This window comes from Chaetura pelagica, unplaced genomic scaffold (assembly GCF_000747805.2).
Source record: "Chaetura pelagica isolate M959 unplaced genomic scaffold, ChaPel_1.0 scaffold20, whole genome shotgun sequence".
Taxonomy (NCBI): Eukaryota; Metazoa; Chordata; class Aves; order Apodiformes; family Apodidae; genus Chaetura; species Chaetura pelagica.
The window spans coordinates 4,714,308-4,731,512 of NW_009951958.1; the positions used below are offsets into that span (position 1 = coordinate 4,714,308).

Here is a 17,205-nt window from a genome sequence, read left to right on the forward strand (position 1 = left end):
GACACATACCTCCCATGGTCCACAAGAAGGGGATAAACCCTCTCTTGCATATCAGTTTCCTATTTTTATTCCCTTTGTAAAAATCAAGGAACCCAGAACTCATTGGGTGCTAATGAGTTGCTGCATCTCTGTATCTCAAGACTTAACTTGATTAAGGTGTACTTGCAGTTAAGGTCTGTTGTTAATGGATGAACCTTTGCTCCTGTACCCTTTTAATTAATATGGAATAATTGTGCTTGTCTGACATAGGTGACCTGAGTAATTCCACATGCTTGGGAAATGGTTGAAAACCCTTTAGTAAAAGTCACTAGGAAGGAGAAGAGAGAGGGGGGAAAATCTTGTTACACTGTTGACTTATGGTCAACGTTGTCCTCGAAATGCTGTTTTGTCATCAATATTTCTTCATTAGGAATAATGATTTTTCCACATCTACTGCCAGCTGATTCAAAGCTGTCCAAAAGCAGAATGTGTCATGAATCTCTAAAATGCATTTGCTGGCGAACTCTAAACAGAGATGATTAGAAAAATAACAGAGCGGAAATACTGGGTGTCTTGAGGCTGCCAGGGGAACTTTTAGCAAGATATTTTGTCAATGTATTTGCATATTTTAAAAATGTTCTCAGTACACTTTTGTAAGGCTAATATGCTGTGTTTCTTTAGTTCTTTCGTGCATAGTGAGTCAGGGCTGCAGTGAGAACTGGGGAATACACTTAGCTGATCAAGGGAAATTGTGTCATTGATAGGCACTGAGGATATGACCTTGTGGTGTATTCCCACAGTACAGTGAGGTGGGAAACAGTTTTTTCCATCACGCAGGAGGTTTTGAGATATCAACATTTTCCCCCCCACATTTCAGTAAATGCAGAACCTTCCTACTTTGATGCTTTTATCAGAAAATTATCCCCTATCACCTCTCTACGTGGAGTACATGCTTTGAATTCTTGAATTTAAGCCTTTTGTAGGGAGAAGGATTGCACGTTTTCTCTCTTTACTCTTAGTAGTTCTAGTTGTGGCCTGAATTGTGTGTAATAGAACTGTAGAATCAGTAAGGTTGGAAGGCCCTTAAAGATCATAAAATTCCAACCCCCTTGCCACGAGCAGGCACCTCAACCACTACATCAGGTTGCACAAAACCTCATCCAACCTGGCCTGAAAAACCTCCAGGGACAGGGCATCAACAACCTCCCTGGGCAACCCATTCCAGTTCCTCACCACTCTTATAGTGAAGAATTTCTTCCTAATATCTGACCTAAACCTCCCCTCTCTCAGTTTAAAACCATTAACCCTTGTCCTGTCACTATCTTCTCTGATGAAAAGCCCCTTCCCAGCTTTCCTGTAGGCCCCCTTCAGGTACTGGAAGGCCACTATAAGGTCTCCTCAGAGCCTTCTCTTCTCTAGGCTGTACATCATGCAGGAAGAGGCAGTCATTGCACCCAGCAGTTTAGTATCTAAGTAGTTATGATAGACAAATAATGCAGTAGCCTGAAAGAGGCTAATGCAGTTCTTGGATGTGCAAACAGGAGCATCTCAAGCTATCTAGATGGAGTTACATTATCTCTGTATTTGGCTCCAGTATGATTGGTATTGGAATATTATGCCATAAGCATTAATATGGCATGTACCTGTTCCATCATCCATCTTCAGTGGCGGATGTTTGTCTGATTGGCTTACATTCTTAATCTGACATTTAAAAGTGACTCATGTCTCAGATAAGGTTGGACATCCTGTATCTAATTTCTCATCTCCAGATCACACCCAGACTCTGAGCAAATTTTAACAATCTTGCTGAGTAACAGCTCAGATTATGGCCTTTCATATTCATCTTCACAGATAAAACCTGCATTCAAGCTCTAGTGACCTTGAATCTCTGCAACATCCTTTTCTAAAAATGCAGTTTTTCCCTGTTCATGCTCAAATGGAATGCAGCTGCAGAAATCTCTCTCTAGCATGTAACTTAGGCCAGATCTGTCCTACCTCTTAACTTCTCTCCTGGTTTCATTTCTGCATCATATCAAACAGAAGCTTCTTGTCTTTACTTGCATGGCCTGTACCAACCTATTCCCACCCTTCATTAGTCTCCAGTGACCTATCAACTCATCCTTCCAATTTGCAGGTGTCTATGTTCAATCTTCAAGCACTTACGTTCCCTTTTGTGCTGTCTTTGTCCTTTCCTCAGAAGCACCCCATTAAACTTCCCCTAAACTCCCTCTGGATATTCTTTCAAATTCTTCCTTAACCTTTTCCTTTCCTAGGCTGTCTACAGACTCCTTGTCAATAGTAAAACATTTAGAGTGCTGACACCACAATTTTCCTTGCTGACCAGTTATCTCTGATTGCTTCTTTGTGTTTCCTATCTATATCCCAGTTGTTATTGCTTGAATTAGATTGTAAGATCCTGCAGTTGGGCCCTTCTTTGTATTCTGTGTTTACCCAATACCCTCCAGAACAGGGCTGTTCCACAATCTGAGCAGCCAGGATCTGTGGTGATATAAACAAAACACAGGTAATAAAATTAATAAAAGTAGTAAAATAACAAAAAGTTAGAGCATGGCATCATGTGCAATATGAACTTCTCTCTTCCCTTCACACTCTTCCTTCAGATTTGCAGTATTTCAAATTTTTTGTACTACAGAAGACACTAAGTAAGGAGGTTTTGGACTGAAGTATAGGAGCTGATGTTGCCTTTCAGCTGCCGAGGTGTTTTCTTGAGATGCACTCAGTAATGATGGCATGTCCAGCCGTTTCAGCTGGGAAGCCTCTGTGGGCACCTCTGTATGTCCCCCCAAGGTAAGACAACACGTGATGGCCAGGCTAGGCTGAAGGAAGGTCACCGTCAAGATTAAGAACCTCTTTCATGCAAAAATACAGTAGCCTGGTCTCCCAGGCTTGCTGCCAATGTATCACCTTCTAGTTTTGCTGAAATGATCTTGAAAAGGGACCTAAAAAGGTCTGAAGGAGCAAAAGAATGTTGAAATGACAGTTTCATCTTCATGCAGTTCAGTACTAATTTTGTCCTTTGTCTTTAAGCTGCCTTTTAAGTGCTGTTTGTCTCTGTGGGAAGCAAATGGGTCACGTTGCTCTATGTTTCTACTGTAATACGCTGCCTGCTATTTTTCTCTTAGATTATTTGTGTAATCTTTTTTGTGCAATCTGTTTGTTCTTCAGTCTTGCAAGCTTTGCCTTTGCCACTTCTTTCCCAATAAGCAGTGCAACTTGTTCTGTATTCACTCATGGGTATTCTGCACACAACAGACTGGGTTATTTCAACCAGTGTGAAAATATTAAAATGGGTAACATGTGTGGGCACTTAATTGTGGTGATTCCGACCACAAATACCTTCGCTGTTGGTAATTGGCACACAGGAAAAGCAGACCTTTGTTTTGTTTTTATCAGACATAATGATAGATACATTGTTTTTAGTGGCTTTTTCTGTTTTTCTAAGGAAATTAGGCTTATGCAATCACAGTGCCTGTGTGCATGTGTCTGTCTCTTTGTCAGTTCCTCCCTTACCAGTAAGGCTTGAAGCTAATAGCTATTTGAATGAGGTTTTATCCAAGTCTTCTGAGTTCAAAGATTGCCCCAAAGTCTGCAGAAGGTGCAGTCTGTAACAGCTGCATCACTGCAGGCCAGATTGGTCGTGTATTTGCCCTTGTGCCTTTATGTGGATCCAGCCACCTAACTATAAGCTCCCAACTTGGAATATTTTGGCTTACTAGCTTTTACCCTTCAGGCAAGTGAATCAGTTGGAAGTGGTGCTAGGAACAGAGCTTGTGTTTTGATTCTGACTGGTGTGGCCATGTCTCATGAAAAACATAGTTTGCTCCAGGCCACAGTGCTACAATTTGCATATAAACTTATAAAAGAGGAAGCTTTCTTTAAGCTTTCCTGTGTGAGAGTTTACAGGAGCATTTCTGCCTGTGTACATAATGGCAGAAACTAGGCTTCTCATAAATGTAGATGGTTTAATTCTGTTGCTGCCTGAATGGGAATCTTCTGTGGAAAAACCCAGAAAGAGGAAGGAAAGCCCAAGGAAATACCAACTTCAAGGGAAGAAGTTGGCCAAGACTTCTGTTGTGCTGCTCTTTGGTTTGTACCTGGCCACCAGCAGTGTAGTTGGGGAATGCTTCAGACCCGTGCAGGAATGTAGCACCTTTGGGAGGCAGAGAAGATGTCTTTATGCCCTTTGCTCAAAGAGAGGACAGAGGTACAAAGGAACCAAGTGATTTGCTAGATATTGTAAGAGCTAGGAAACAGACCCAGGTCTCCTGACACAAGAATGACAGCCAGAAGTATGGTCTACATACAGACAGCTTCTCCAGTGAATGGAGAGATGTCTTGGGCAAAGGGGAAGATAAATGTTGAAGTATACAAAGCTGCCGAAATTATCAATGTGAGAAGAGGAGGAGGGGAAGAAAAGATTCCCACATATTCTACTCAGATGTTAACAAAGAAAGCTGAGAACTGTTTGCATAGACATTACATTATTCCGTGTCCAAATGCCTCATAAAAATAATACCGGATGATCACAGAATGGCACACCAGGGAAAATAAATTCTTCAGTGCAATATTCCCTCTGGAAAAACACTGGGTAAAGTAATACACTAATGGCTTTCAATTTCATGTTTTATATATAGAGATATTAACTATTCCCCAGACATCTCTTCATATTACAGCCCAGCTACTCGAGCAGTTTGGAGAAGGCCCTGGAGCACAGCTCAGTCTCGTTCACACACAGGACCAAGCACTCCTGTTTTACGTGCAGCTCCTGTGGTGTATACAGAAGGTTTCTTCTGCCTCCTTCCAAGAGCAGTACTGCTCCCGTGATTCATTCTCAGTGGGATTTTTATTTTTTTTTCTTATTCCCAGTCCTCATGTTTTTTCCATTCTTCCCCCAGCCTCTGTAGCCTCACCACCATGCTGGGAACCCAGCATTCCTTCTGTGCTCATAAAAAAGGAGTCCTCACAAGAAGCATTACAGTGACTTGATTAAAGCACAATGTTGTCAGTCAAAATGCTAATAACAAATGCTAAAGAAAGTTAAGTTTAAAAACAACATTGTTAATTCCTTTTGGGGGGATTTCCAGGCTTGTGACTTCTCTCTCCACATTGCTCAGCCAGGGAGCTGTTTGAGTCAGGAACTGCCCTGTGTAATGCCAACTACGGTTATGCCATTGTAGCAAATCAAGATGATCTGGGTTCTTTTCCAAGCTTTCCTAATATATCTCAAATGTGTATATATATCATCCTGCTACATCCTGAGGGATCCAAAAGTAGTTTATGTGCTTTGTTCCCTGGATGTAGGCTATTGGAGTCTAGGATAGGCAGAGAAGAAGTTGTGTATGTGAGGACACTGGCATTGTACTGCATGAGGACTGCAGCCCTGCTTTTGGGATAATGAGATATGTCCAAATCCTTTTAGGTATTTTTGCAATATTTGTTTGAAAAGGCCAATAACACAGGCCGTGGTGTGAGAGAACGTAGTATCTTTGCTGGATTATTTAATTATTCTTTGGGACATATTATTTGTATACACTTCTATGAGTAATTCTGTTTTGAACTCTGTCTACCTTCCTACTTGCATCTCAGCTCTCACTTCCCTTCCCCTCCTTCCTATCCTCAGCAGTCACATCACTGCACCCATAGAGCCTTGAAGGAGAAGTGCAGCATCCCAAGACTGGGGACACCACAATTATTCCCAAACTGTTTTGAGTGAGACAAAGTCTCAGATCATAGTTGCTCTGTTGCCTTCGGTGGGGCTCTCCTGTGAGGGGTGGCTGAGGTTGTCCTAAATACCTTCCATGACTCTCTGTACGAATTACTTCCAACCCTGATTGCTGGGTAAGGACATCTGACCTACACGGGATATCTCTGTGTTCTAGAACTCAAATAAATGGCACAGGAAATTTGCAAAGATATACCTTCTACCTATCCTCTTCCATCACCTCTGCATCACAGGCATCACCAGGAAAATGTCTTTCCATGATCTAAGAAACCATTTTTCTCTGAGATCCCATGTTCACTTTGAATCTATCTGCCACATAACATTTTCAAACACAAGCTCAACCAGGCAGCAAAATTTTATGTGTGTGCACGTGCAGAGTTTTTCTCTATTATGTATTTGTATGTAGCATTAGGGAACTTTTCAGAAAGAGAGCTCTTAGGGCTTGTCTTTACTTGCAGCCCTTACTAGCAGCTTCTGATAAACTTTTGTGGAAGTAAGGTAAGAGTAAAATGTTCACACATCAGTTTCTTGAGCAATAATTTCTGTTCTTTAAATAAGCACAGTATCTTAATCCATATTAATCTTCAAACAGGAAAAAAAGGTGATTTTCCCATGTAAGAGATGATATTGCACTCTTTGTAATCACTTAGTCTTTAGCTACTACTTTTTATTTAAAATATCAACTAGCTCAGCATCAGCATGTTAGCAAGAACGTGAGGATTGATACTGCTCTACTGGCAAATGCATAAAAAGTGAAATCCTTTTGCAAGTATAATTGGCTCCATTGAGGGAATTGGTTTAAGCTGTACAAGCAAAAACTACTCTTTAAATGGTAACAATTGTGCTGCCACCAGGCAGCTTTACAAGGAATCCTACCACAAAATCCTTTCATGTGGAGGCAAGGCTTTAGGCACAGGTTTATCCCATCTAACTGAGCAGCTGAGGATGACTGTATAGCTGGGTTAGATGATAGCTGAGGGGTTTCATCTGGGGCTTAGACTCCTTAGAACATTCACTGGCTAACAGCAGCAGTGAACTGATATCAGTGCAGTCTTGGGAGCCAGTTTCAAGACTTTCTAGATCTTTTCCTGTGGGCCAGTGCCAGAGTGCCTTCCGGTGGTGCTGGATCTTTGCCAGCAGTGGCACAAATTGCTCTTCTGTTGACTGAGTTGTTGTGTACCCCTTACCCACTATGCAGCACAGGTGAGTGGGAGGACCTTCTCTGCAGCTGAGACTAGGAGCTTGCTTTGACTCATGTCCCTTCCCTTTGGTGACAGGCCGCTGTGCCCGCTGTGGGGAGAATGTTGTTGGGGAAGGCACCGGGTGCACAGCCATGGACCAGGTCTTCCACGTGGAGTGCTTCACCTGCATGATGTGCAAGAGCAAGCTGAGGGGACAGCCTTTCTACGCTGTGGAGAAGAAAGCCTACTGCGAACCCTGCTATATTGTAAGTACTACTTCTTGTTTGCACCCTGATTTTAATGCATAGGCATTGGAAACATGGATTTCTTTCGTTACTATACAGTTGCCTTACAGTTGAAACATGGCACCTTGGGTGCCAGTTTTTCCATGGTCTTCAGAACAACTCTGATCTTTTTTTGCCTCCTGGGTGAATTTCTTATTCTGATCTAACCTATCTCTGAAATGAAGTGGCCAAAGCAGGGGAATGAGGTGCTTTTGTGATCATTTCAGATTGTAAGGAGCTGAGTATGCAGTGATTTTTAAAGAGGTAGTGTTGCACTCAGAAGCTTTTTGTTTTGAAAAACCTGATACTAAAATGCTTGCAGACTGTGGTGTCTACTAAGATTATGGAGGTGAGATGCGAGATATCACTAAAACTTCTAAAATTGACACCTTTGCATTGCTTGATGGAAGTCCTTTTACTGAACCAAGGGTCTTTGGATTGCATATCTTTTGAAGCTTATCTTACCCTAAAATTTCATTTCATGCCTCCAACGAGCTCTTAGAGGAAGCAATTAACAGTTGCTCTGAGGAGCTGCACCTTTTAAGAGGCTCCCATAAGAGCTAGTTGGAACCAGTTGCACAGTTGCAAATGAAAGAAACATCACATAACTGCCTGAAGCCTCACCTTGCTGTGATTGTAGCATACAGTATGTAGGGATAATCCTTGTAATTTAGAATAGAAAAGCACCAAGCCATTCTTACAGCATTGATAGGTCTTTCTCTAAAGCTCCAATTCAGATTTCTTTTCATAAGCTCTGGACCTGAGGCCTTTCCAGAAGTAGATTTGCACTTCTGAAAGTAAAAACTAATGCTTTTCTTGACATTTCTGGCATTCCAATAAAAATTAACACAATGATATATATTTCTGAAAATGCCACCAATATCGAATTGTTCCTTCTGTTTCTGCAGAGACTTTGGGATGGCATTATTGCTGTAATACTGAATAGAAAAATGAAAGATTCTGTCTTATTTATGATGGCAGAGATATAGACTTTGTTAATTGGCTTTTAAAAACGGAATTATATTCTGATGCAATATGTACTTTTCAAACCATTTCCATTTTTCTTTGCACTAAAATTATTGCACTGTAAAAAATGTAAGGTTAATTTTGTGCCGAGTTTGACCATGTGCAAAGCACTGCAGACTTTAGAAAGGTGCATTCATAATGTAATTGGAGCAACTTTAACTGAAATTAAACATTTCATTGACTACAGGCTGAAACTGACTTCATCTTCTTGCAAATTGATACATTCTTTTCCTCTTTTTAAAATCAAGCATGCATTCTTCATCACTCATCTGCTTTAGTTTGGAAAAAAAACAAACCTGCGTTAGCTACTGTAGTAATGGTTTAAGATTATTTAATCCCATTACTTATACACTTCATTAGCCTGAGTGAATTGTTGGCATGGGTTCAGTAAACTTCCTACGTTGGGAGATAAAGGGATAAAAAAGGAAAAGGAAAAAGGATTCTGCTCCTCATCTTCTTTCAAATTTATCTTCTCTCTATTTAAAGGATAAAGGAATGATAATTGCCTGGCTGCATCTGCATGTATAAGTTCAGTGGTATGGCTTTACAGCTCTGAGTGCAGAGGAAAGAGTTAACCTTTAATAGCTTTTTTTATATAACCAGAAGGGGCCTTTAAATGTTTATCCATGCAGTCCACAAAAACCTGGTTATGGACTTAACCCAAAACATGTCTGGATCCATCTGCTGCTGCACATGCAGGGGAAAGGACGGCAAAGCTGATGGGGCTATGTATGTGTAGCTGGACAGCTGTTACCATCAGTGGGAAATGGAAAGCAGGAATCTGGCAGTCTGGTGCAGCAAGGAAAACAAAACAAAAAACCAAAAAACAACCCAAGCACACATTCCGCTCTTAAATACAGCAGAAACAAGTGTTGGGAGTCTAAGTCTTGATACCATTCAGAAAGCTCAGGACTGTTCTGTGCCAAAAGCCAGATCTACAAGGGATCCAGGCACCTGCCATGCTATTGGTCTTAGGCTTGAGGAATTTGTGTCATAGAGCTTGTGCCTCATTGATTTTTCAATGAAGTGACGTCTGCATTGGCTTCAGTAGGAAGATGAGTGCTTAAGTGCAGTGAGGGCCTGAGCTAGGCTTGCAAGTTGTTCTTGCAAATGGATTGGGTGCCCTTAAATTGCTGAGACACAAGCTGAATGTGTTTGCCTTTAGATTTGTGATGTGGTCATAGTGAAGTCAATGAGAGTTAATGACCTGTTTAAAATCTAGCCTGTGCTTAAGGATTTTGCTGAACTGTAGCCTCTGATATTTTTTTATTTTTTTTTTTAGCATTGCCAGGTCCCTTTATCAGAAAGTAACTCTTGCACTTGGAGCCCTAGTTCTATAGGAAATCAATAGGACTGAAGAACCAGGACTCAGATTCCTGTAGATCTGAATTCCCATGAAAGGTGGAGCCTGTGTGACTAGCCCAAGATTGCACAGCTAATCCGTGCCTGTGGCCAGCTGAGAAAACAGGATTATCAGATGGTATAAATCTGAATGAAGCTGGTTTACTGGTCTGCCTAATTCACACTGATTTCTAGAACACATCCGCTTTTCCCCAAGTACAGAACTCTTGACATATTATGTAAGCCATTAGGCCAAGCTGCTTCATTTATATAAAGAAAATTAAATATAATATTTGCCTGATCATGATATATAAATTCGTGGATTCCTTTTAATTTTTAATAATTCCCTAGTGTGACTTGTGGCCATCCATGCATAAAAATGATGGGCAAAATAAAAATACACATTTTTCAACAGTTGGAATCGGCTAATTTTCTCAGTTTATTATGTGACTCTTCTTAGTTGTGGTGGAATGGAGCCATAATTAAAATTACTGCAAAGAGCTGTATTTAATTACTTATGAGTCAATACCAAGCCTAAATAGCCTGCAGAAGGGTTGTTTTTTGTTTCTGCTTTTATTTGTCAGTGACCCAGTTAAGATTAAATTCCCCAAAAGTCTGAATTCTCATGTAAGGAGATGAATCACCTGTTTAAATATTTCTCCTAATGGGAGTTTGAGTACCAATTTTCACACAAAAATCCCCCCACCCAAAAACCAGTCACTATCATTTCCTGTTGTATCTTATGAATGCAACGAGTTCTGTTGCCAATGTGTTTGCTGGTTTTGCTCTGCATCCAAGGATTCTTTCATTATTAATGTCACTTCTAAAAGAGTACCAGTCTTCTCCATTAAGACACTTCTGCTGAACTAAAATCAACTGTAAAAAATAGTGTTAATAGGAGGCAGATGTCTCATAGTCATTACGACAGTCAAGTAACATCTGAAATATCACGATAGGGTTTCCAGTGCAACCAACATACTGCTGTACACATAACCTGTGCTGTGTCTGCAGTATGTTATCACTGGACTTTCCCCCTCCTTTGCAGGGCAGATTACTGACAAAAAAAAAAAAAAAAAAAGTTGGTTTGCTTCCTCTAAGTAGTTGAAGCTCTGGGCTTGGCGCAGAAAAAAGGTTCAGAGTAATATCAGTGGAACCGTTGTTATAAAAGATTGAAGAGCAAGATGTCAGAGTAGTGCCAGCTGTCAGCTTTCCAAATACTGCTTTATCATAAGGACTGAACACAAGGTTAACCAGACACACCGGTGTGGCAAGAGCGATACTGCTGTGTTGTGAATGGGATGTTCTTTGATGTCCTGATGACTTTCTCTGGGACATGGAAATTTTCCTCCATTCTTTATCCCCTTCCCTGGCAGTCGGTGGTTGGCAGTTGGAGATTAACTCTCCGAGGCTGAGAGGTGCTGAGTGGCTGCAGTTAGTGCAGAAAGCAGCAAGATCTTGCGGATACTGCTGGACTCTGAGGGTTTCTTCTGTTGTGTCCCAAGTCAATGTGACCCATCACTGAGCCTTCAGGGAAGGACCATGGTGCAATGGGGAAGGGGTCAAGAAAGCAGAAATAACTAATCAAGCAAAGCAGAAATAGCTGGGGTTGGATGAAGGACAGCTCATGTAAGTGGTGAACTAGAAAAGAGATGCAATGGAAGGAAAGAAATTGTCTCATGTCTTGGTCCCCCTGGAGTGGGGGAAGATGGTGGGTGTACTCTGCAGTGCCCAATGGAGATGCATGGATTGAGACTTCCTTCTGTGCTCTGGAAATACTGAGGACCTGACCTTAAGCCCCACCCCACAAATAATTTACAAGGTTTTTGCAGGATCTTTCCATAGTGTTAAAGCTGTGGACGTGTTTGTGGGGGGAAGAATGGTGCCTGGAAGTAATGCTGTGATCACTGCCATTCCCCAGCTTTAAATGCAGCGTCTTAGTGCTCTACCTTTTAGCCCAGTTATTTGTTTTGTAAGCAAAAATCCCCCGTACCTTCAAGTTTTCTCTCTCTTACTAGCTTCTGACTTTCTGGCCTGTCAAAGGCTGTAGTTCAGTAGGAGAAGATAATTCAGACCAGAACACAAGAAAAATGCTGATGTTTCAGGAAATGGTATGACTAGAGCCACTGGTGCCACAGGGCAACCTAGTAAGGCCTAAATTTCCCAATTATTCTAAAATGTCAGTGTTAACTCAATTTGTGCTTATTGAAATCTCTGGTAAAACTGCCATCAGCTTCAGTGTGACTGGCATTGTAAATCTCACCTTGTACGCACACGAGAGTGTGGTTATTTGAAAGCTGTACAAGAGCAACTACCTCCAGCACATGCACTTTCAAGTGTAAGTTTGATCCCTGCAGTAAAATTATATCTATTTTTAAAAATAATTCTGCAATTTGTAAGCAGAGATTACAGCACTAATTTAGCAACCATATAACAATTTAAATTGGACCAGAAAAGAGAAACTATAATTTAAAGATTTTTTTTTTTATGATACAAGTTTTCTTCTTTTTAAAGTAAAAAGCCCTTTATTCTTGTTTTTGTCAAGCAACGTATTGAATTTGAGAGTAATTTATGGAAAGTGCTGCCAGCATGGTATTGCAAGTGCTCCACAATTTGAATTTAAACTGCTCAATGGGATCATTAAGACTATTATGCCTGCTTTCCAAAGGGTTTGAATTCCAAATGACAACTGGAACAAAAATATAAAATAAACTCGAGAAGTCATGCAGTCTTTACATGGTGGAACTTTTCTGCCCTCGAAATATTTCATTGAGATCAATGCTCTTCTTCAATCTCCTCGAAAAAAAGCTGGTGCTGCTCATTTTAGTTCGGTGCTCCTGCATGAGTCATTGGCAGCAGGGAGTTGAACCTGTGACCTGTGGATCTAAAAGCATTAAGTCTTGGCTGCTGCAGCAGAGAGATGCAGCTCAGCTGCACCAGGCTTATACCCTGGATATTTCTTACCCTCAGTGGGAGAGGTCCACGAGCACAGCAGACACAAACCAGGTTGAGAGTCTTGCTTTACTCACAGGCAAGTTTTAATCTTACTCCTTATTAGCTTTGATGATTTGGCTAGTCTAGGCCCAGTTCCTAATTTCTTTTGGAAAAAAATAATGGCAAGGGATGACTGTCATTCCTGGTAAGCTGATCATCATTTGTAAAACTGAAAAATGAACAAATCCCTCAAGAGTGTAACAGTCCTTTCTATTAATAACACCCAGCAACAGCTGGTATAAAAAAATACAGATGGAAGCTGGGGGAGGAGTGGTGGCCATAAGCTCAGTGCTACTTCTTCAAGTGGTAAATGGTCTTTTGCAATCAGGGCATAAAAAGGAGGAGGGTGGGGTGATATTGCATAAGCTGCACCTGGAGCTTTCAGGAGACTAAGTCTAGGAGGTACAAAAATGTGTGTGACAGGGAATATGCCAATGAAGCAGCTTCTGTCAAAACTGGGATGGATGGTGAACTTAGCTGACCTGAAGCCTGAATCTGTTTTTTCAGTGGCCTACCAGCTGTCTAAGGGTTGGGTTATGCTTTTTATTTTGTCACTAGACAGAAGGAAAAGATCCCTTTGTGAGGGGGCAGGTGTCAATAACCTCCTTTCTAAATTGGAATCACAAAGAAAGGGGAGAAAGCATACCATAAGACCATGAGGTATGTCATTTAGGAGCTCCTCTGTGGAGACTCAGAGGATCAGATCAAAGAGGAGAGGGCCAATTCATCTCGCTGTCCAACAAGAACAGGACGAGAAGTCTATGAACCAAGGCTGCAAGAGGAAAAATTCCTAGTGCTCTTAGCAGCCATAAGCATGTGAGCCTTGTCAAGAATTGTGCTGGGCTCACCTTGGTCAAGGTTTCTCTGTGTGAAACCACGTGCTTGTCTGCTGAAGGTGACAAAGAGGGTGAAAATTTTGTTTCTCAGTGCAGCAGGATGTACTAGGCTAACTGGTCCAAATCTCTTGATGGCATTTAAAGATGTAGTACACTATTTTCAACCTGTGGTTGCTGTTTGCCTTCACATTGTTGACTGTTGTGAATGGTTGTGAGATCTGCACAGTGTTGCCTCTGCTTTAGTTTTTAGTGTAGCTGAAATAAGATGATATTGTGAAGGACTAGATGCTGCCATTCAGTGAATTTGTCACCTCACAAGGTCAAGTGCACTGCCCAACAGTGTATTCCTAGGAAGAAAATAATCTCCCTTTCTGCAGGACCAGTGGGATTTTATGGCTTCTGGCTATTCATCTGTTTATGGATCATACTACAGTAGAGGGGATGGTGAAGTAATTTAACAATGACTTCAAGCTGTATTTAAGATTCCCCTTTAGAAGGTAGCATTCATCTCTGCTTTTCTTTCAATTGTACTTTGCTACATTTTCAGCAAACTTTGCTGCTTTCAGCCTTTGCTACCTGGATAGCATCTGGAGATCCCGCTGTAATAGACTCTCATTGTGGTGTCTCAGTGAACGACAAGCACTAGGCTCTGCCTCTAAAAGCCTTCCTGTTAAACAGGAGCAAGTGGGGAGGAGAGGTGGTAGCATTGCCTCTGTATTGCAGGAAGAGAACTGACTCCAAGAGGATTAAATTAATTTTGTTTACAGCATGGATCTCCCTTTCTGGAAGCCTTCAAGGACATGTGGGGCAAACATCCGTAAAAAACAGTTAAGATCTAGTTGAGCCTTCTCTGGGCAAGTCTCTTTTGCAGTCCTGACTCATTAATTTCTGACCTTGAGTGGCCTGCCCAGGGCCACAAATATGGCCAACCCCATGCAGCTCAGGTCTTCTGTGTCTCCATGTTCTGCCTACTTGCAGCCTGGAAAGATGAAGGAGCTACATTTCTCGCTCTCCTCAAACCACTGCTGTTTAGGGACTGGTCATGAATATGAACAAGCAGCTTTTGAGTGAGAGCTCTTGGAAGACCCAGGAGGGTGGGAGGTACCATGACAGCATTCCCTTCCATGATGTCTTTCTGCTTACTTGTAACCCCATACAGTTATTTGTCTGTTCAAACTGCTGAAGACAAGTATTTTGGAAAGCCAGTGATTTATTTGAAATAGGGCTTGTAATTTAGGTCTGTGTTTCCAATAGATCCATATATTCTTGAGTGTGCTCTGTCTTTTCTAATGCAGTGATGTTGAAATGCTGCATAACATCCAGAGGGAAAAAAACCCAAAATAAATCAGAACTCACTGAAGTGAACACAGAGTTAACATTTGTAGCAGACTTTTCTGATTATTTTGTGCTGCTGATCCTCTTCTAGCAGAGCTGCTGGTAAAGCACAGGCCTTGCAACCAGGTTGTGACAACCTGTCAGTAACAGAGCTGAATCTGTCCTGGGAGGAGTATGGATTTAGCAGGTATGAATTCCTCTTAACAGCCTTGCAGAGAACAGAAAGTCTTGTCTCACTCTCTGATTCCACTTGCCCTCTCACTTTGGTCTAGACAGTGACTTGCAAGCTGGAGTGCCAGGGAGGCGAGCAGGCTTTTGCAGCGTGCCACTTCAGCCGTCTCCCTGGTGAAGCCAACTCCAAGGAATTTGCTCTGGCAAAAGCTCCGTCTGTGAGACGATCCTCCCTCTAGCGTCCTGCCTCCGTTTCTTCACTCCAGGACATCAGTCTGCCTGCCTGCAGTGTTTATTTGCAGTGGAGGAAACTGTTTAACTTGCCATAGCACACACAAACAAACCCCAATGGGTTTGGTAAATTTCTGGTTAGGAAAAACAAAGTCATCCCAGTTTAGGGAAAATGCAACAAGCATGAATGATGACAGGAGAAAAAGTTTATTGAGTCTTAAAGAGTACGGTGGGTGTTTGTTGCTCATGGAGGGTCAAAGCAAATTGCAAGTATCTGGGTTTTTTTCAGCTGCATTGATTATAAGGCTGCAGGCCAAGTACAATATTGACTGCAGAGGTAAACCATCCACTGGGGTATTTTGGGCTGAAGGAAGACCAGATTATAGCTTAACTCTGGTGCTGGAGCATTTGTTGGTGACAAGAGATTATTGTGCACTGGTAGATAGCAGCTTTCACAGGAGCAGAGAGCATATTGGTTAGTGTGGTCCATGAGACCTGCGGTCCCTGTGCCTGTGCCCATCCCGCTGAGGACCATCCGTGTGAGTTGAGGCAGTGATGGAACCATGTGTATGGGCAAGCGTGGAGCTGGTGGGGCATGGGGATGGTTTAAAATGAGTTATGAGATCTGCACCGTGTTGCCTCTGCTTTAGAAGCATGACTTGGGTTTTTCAGAGACTCAGTTTTGTAACTCTCAGAGCAGACTTAGCACCCAGCTCTCTGAGGCAGTGCAGTAAGAGCAGGGAATCAGAAACTGGGGGCAGTCTTAATGCCACATGCCCGTGTTTTCAAAGGCTTTTGTTGTTGTAAAAAATGGAGCTTCATGGAGTGTGGGGGAACAAACCAAGAGCCCTTGTAGCATCTTTGGTTTCAGGTACGAAGTAGGGATTTGGTAGGCTTCTTCAGGCCTCGTAGGAATGTGCTCCTGCAGATGCTGGGCACTGGAAAAGATCTTTGTATTGTTCTGATTGTTATTGTCTTGCTGAAGTTGATCTGCTGACATGATAGTTTAATGCTGCAGCTCACTGTGCTTACATCTTTGCTGTTTGACTCTCTAAGTGGCCTTTTTTTGTTTTCAGAGTCTCATGTTACTTAACACTCTGTGCAGGTATTTTTTTTAAACTACTCTGAAAGTCTAAACAAATAATGTTTATGGTGCCCAAAACCTAAATACTATTGGCCAAACCTGGATTTTTCCCCTTGCTTGGGAAGGGAAATATAGCAAGAGGGGGGAAAAAACCCAACAGTGTTGAAATGTAGATTAACTTTCAGATCTTATCAAGGATTGAGATTTTAAGTATGAATATTCCATTAGCTTCTGACAATGTTGTTTTTTGTTTAAGAACGTGTTTGAACCAATACACCATTTTGGCTTTCCACCAACAGAGGTATCTGTGCAAATGCAATTTGTGTTAAAGCCAGACAATGCTTTAAAAAATTTATTTAATATTTCCTACAGCAAGCCATCTGTGACTGGTCATATTTTAGGAAGCAAATGAACATCACAGCAATGTTCTCCACTCTATTTGAGTAACTTTTAGACTTTTAAAATTAAATATGCTGCCAAATATTTATGTTCTGTTGTGAAAAGAAAAATATTTGTTTGACATCCTAGTCTCCCTGGCAATTTGCAGTCAGTTGCTCCTCTCAGGAGCTGTGCTTTTCTCGTGGCTAGTGTGGGGCAAAAGAAGGGTATGGACATCCCTGAAGCTGTCTTCTGGCTTGCTTCTCAGCAGCAAGTAGGAGCAGCTGTAGCCCACGATGGGACTTTGCAGGGAGCGAGAGAGGTTGGGTCCTGGGTCCTTGCATGAAGGATATGGTGGGGGACAAGGCTGGATTGGGGGCCAGGTAGTGCCCACTGGTGGGTCAGAGGGTGGTAGAACAACCACTATTGCACAGGTGACAACTGCAGCACTCCTGTCAACATGGAAAAGGCTCAGGAATCCCTGGAAAAGCCAAACCACTTTGCAAGATGTCTTCCAGTGCATCTGCCACAGACACCACAGCCATCACCAAGGCAACCAAGTTGCCAGAAGGCAGAAGGAAAAATTAGTGATGGCCTAAATCATGGCTGGCAAATGCTGCTGAAC

The 17,205-nt window shown here is 41.9% G+C and overlaps 1 protein-coding gene across 1 annotated transcript in view; it reads left to right on the forward strand.

Moving 5' to 3' along the window:
• Positions 1–17,205, forward strand: part of LPP (LIM domain containing preferred translocation partner in lipoma) — a 211,239-nt gene that overhangs the window by 156,031 nt on the left and 38,003 nt on the right. The window contains exon 7 of the mRNA XM_009999836.1: positions 7,000–7,169. Within this exon, the coding sequence (XP_009998138.1) occupies positions 7,000–7,169 (170 nt within the window). The remainder of the gene's footprint in view (positions 1–6,999; positions 7,170–17,205) is intronic.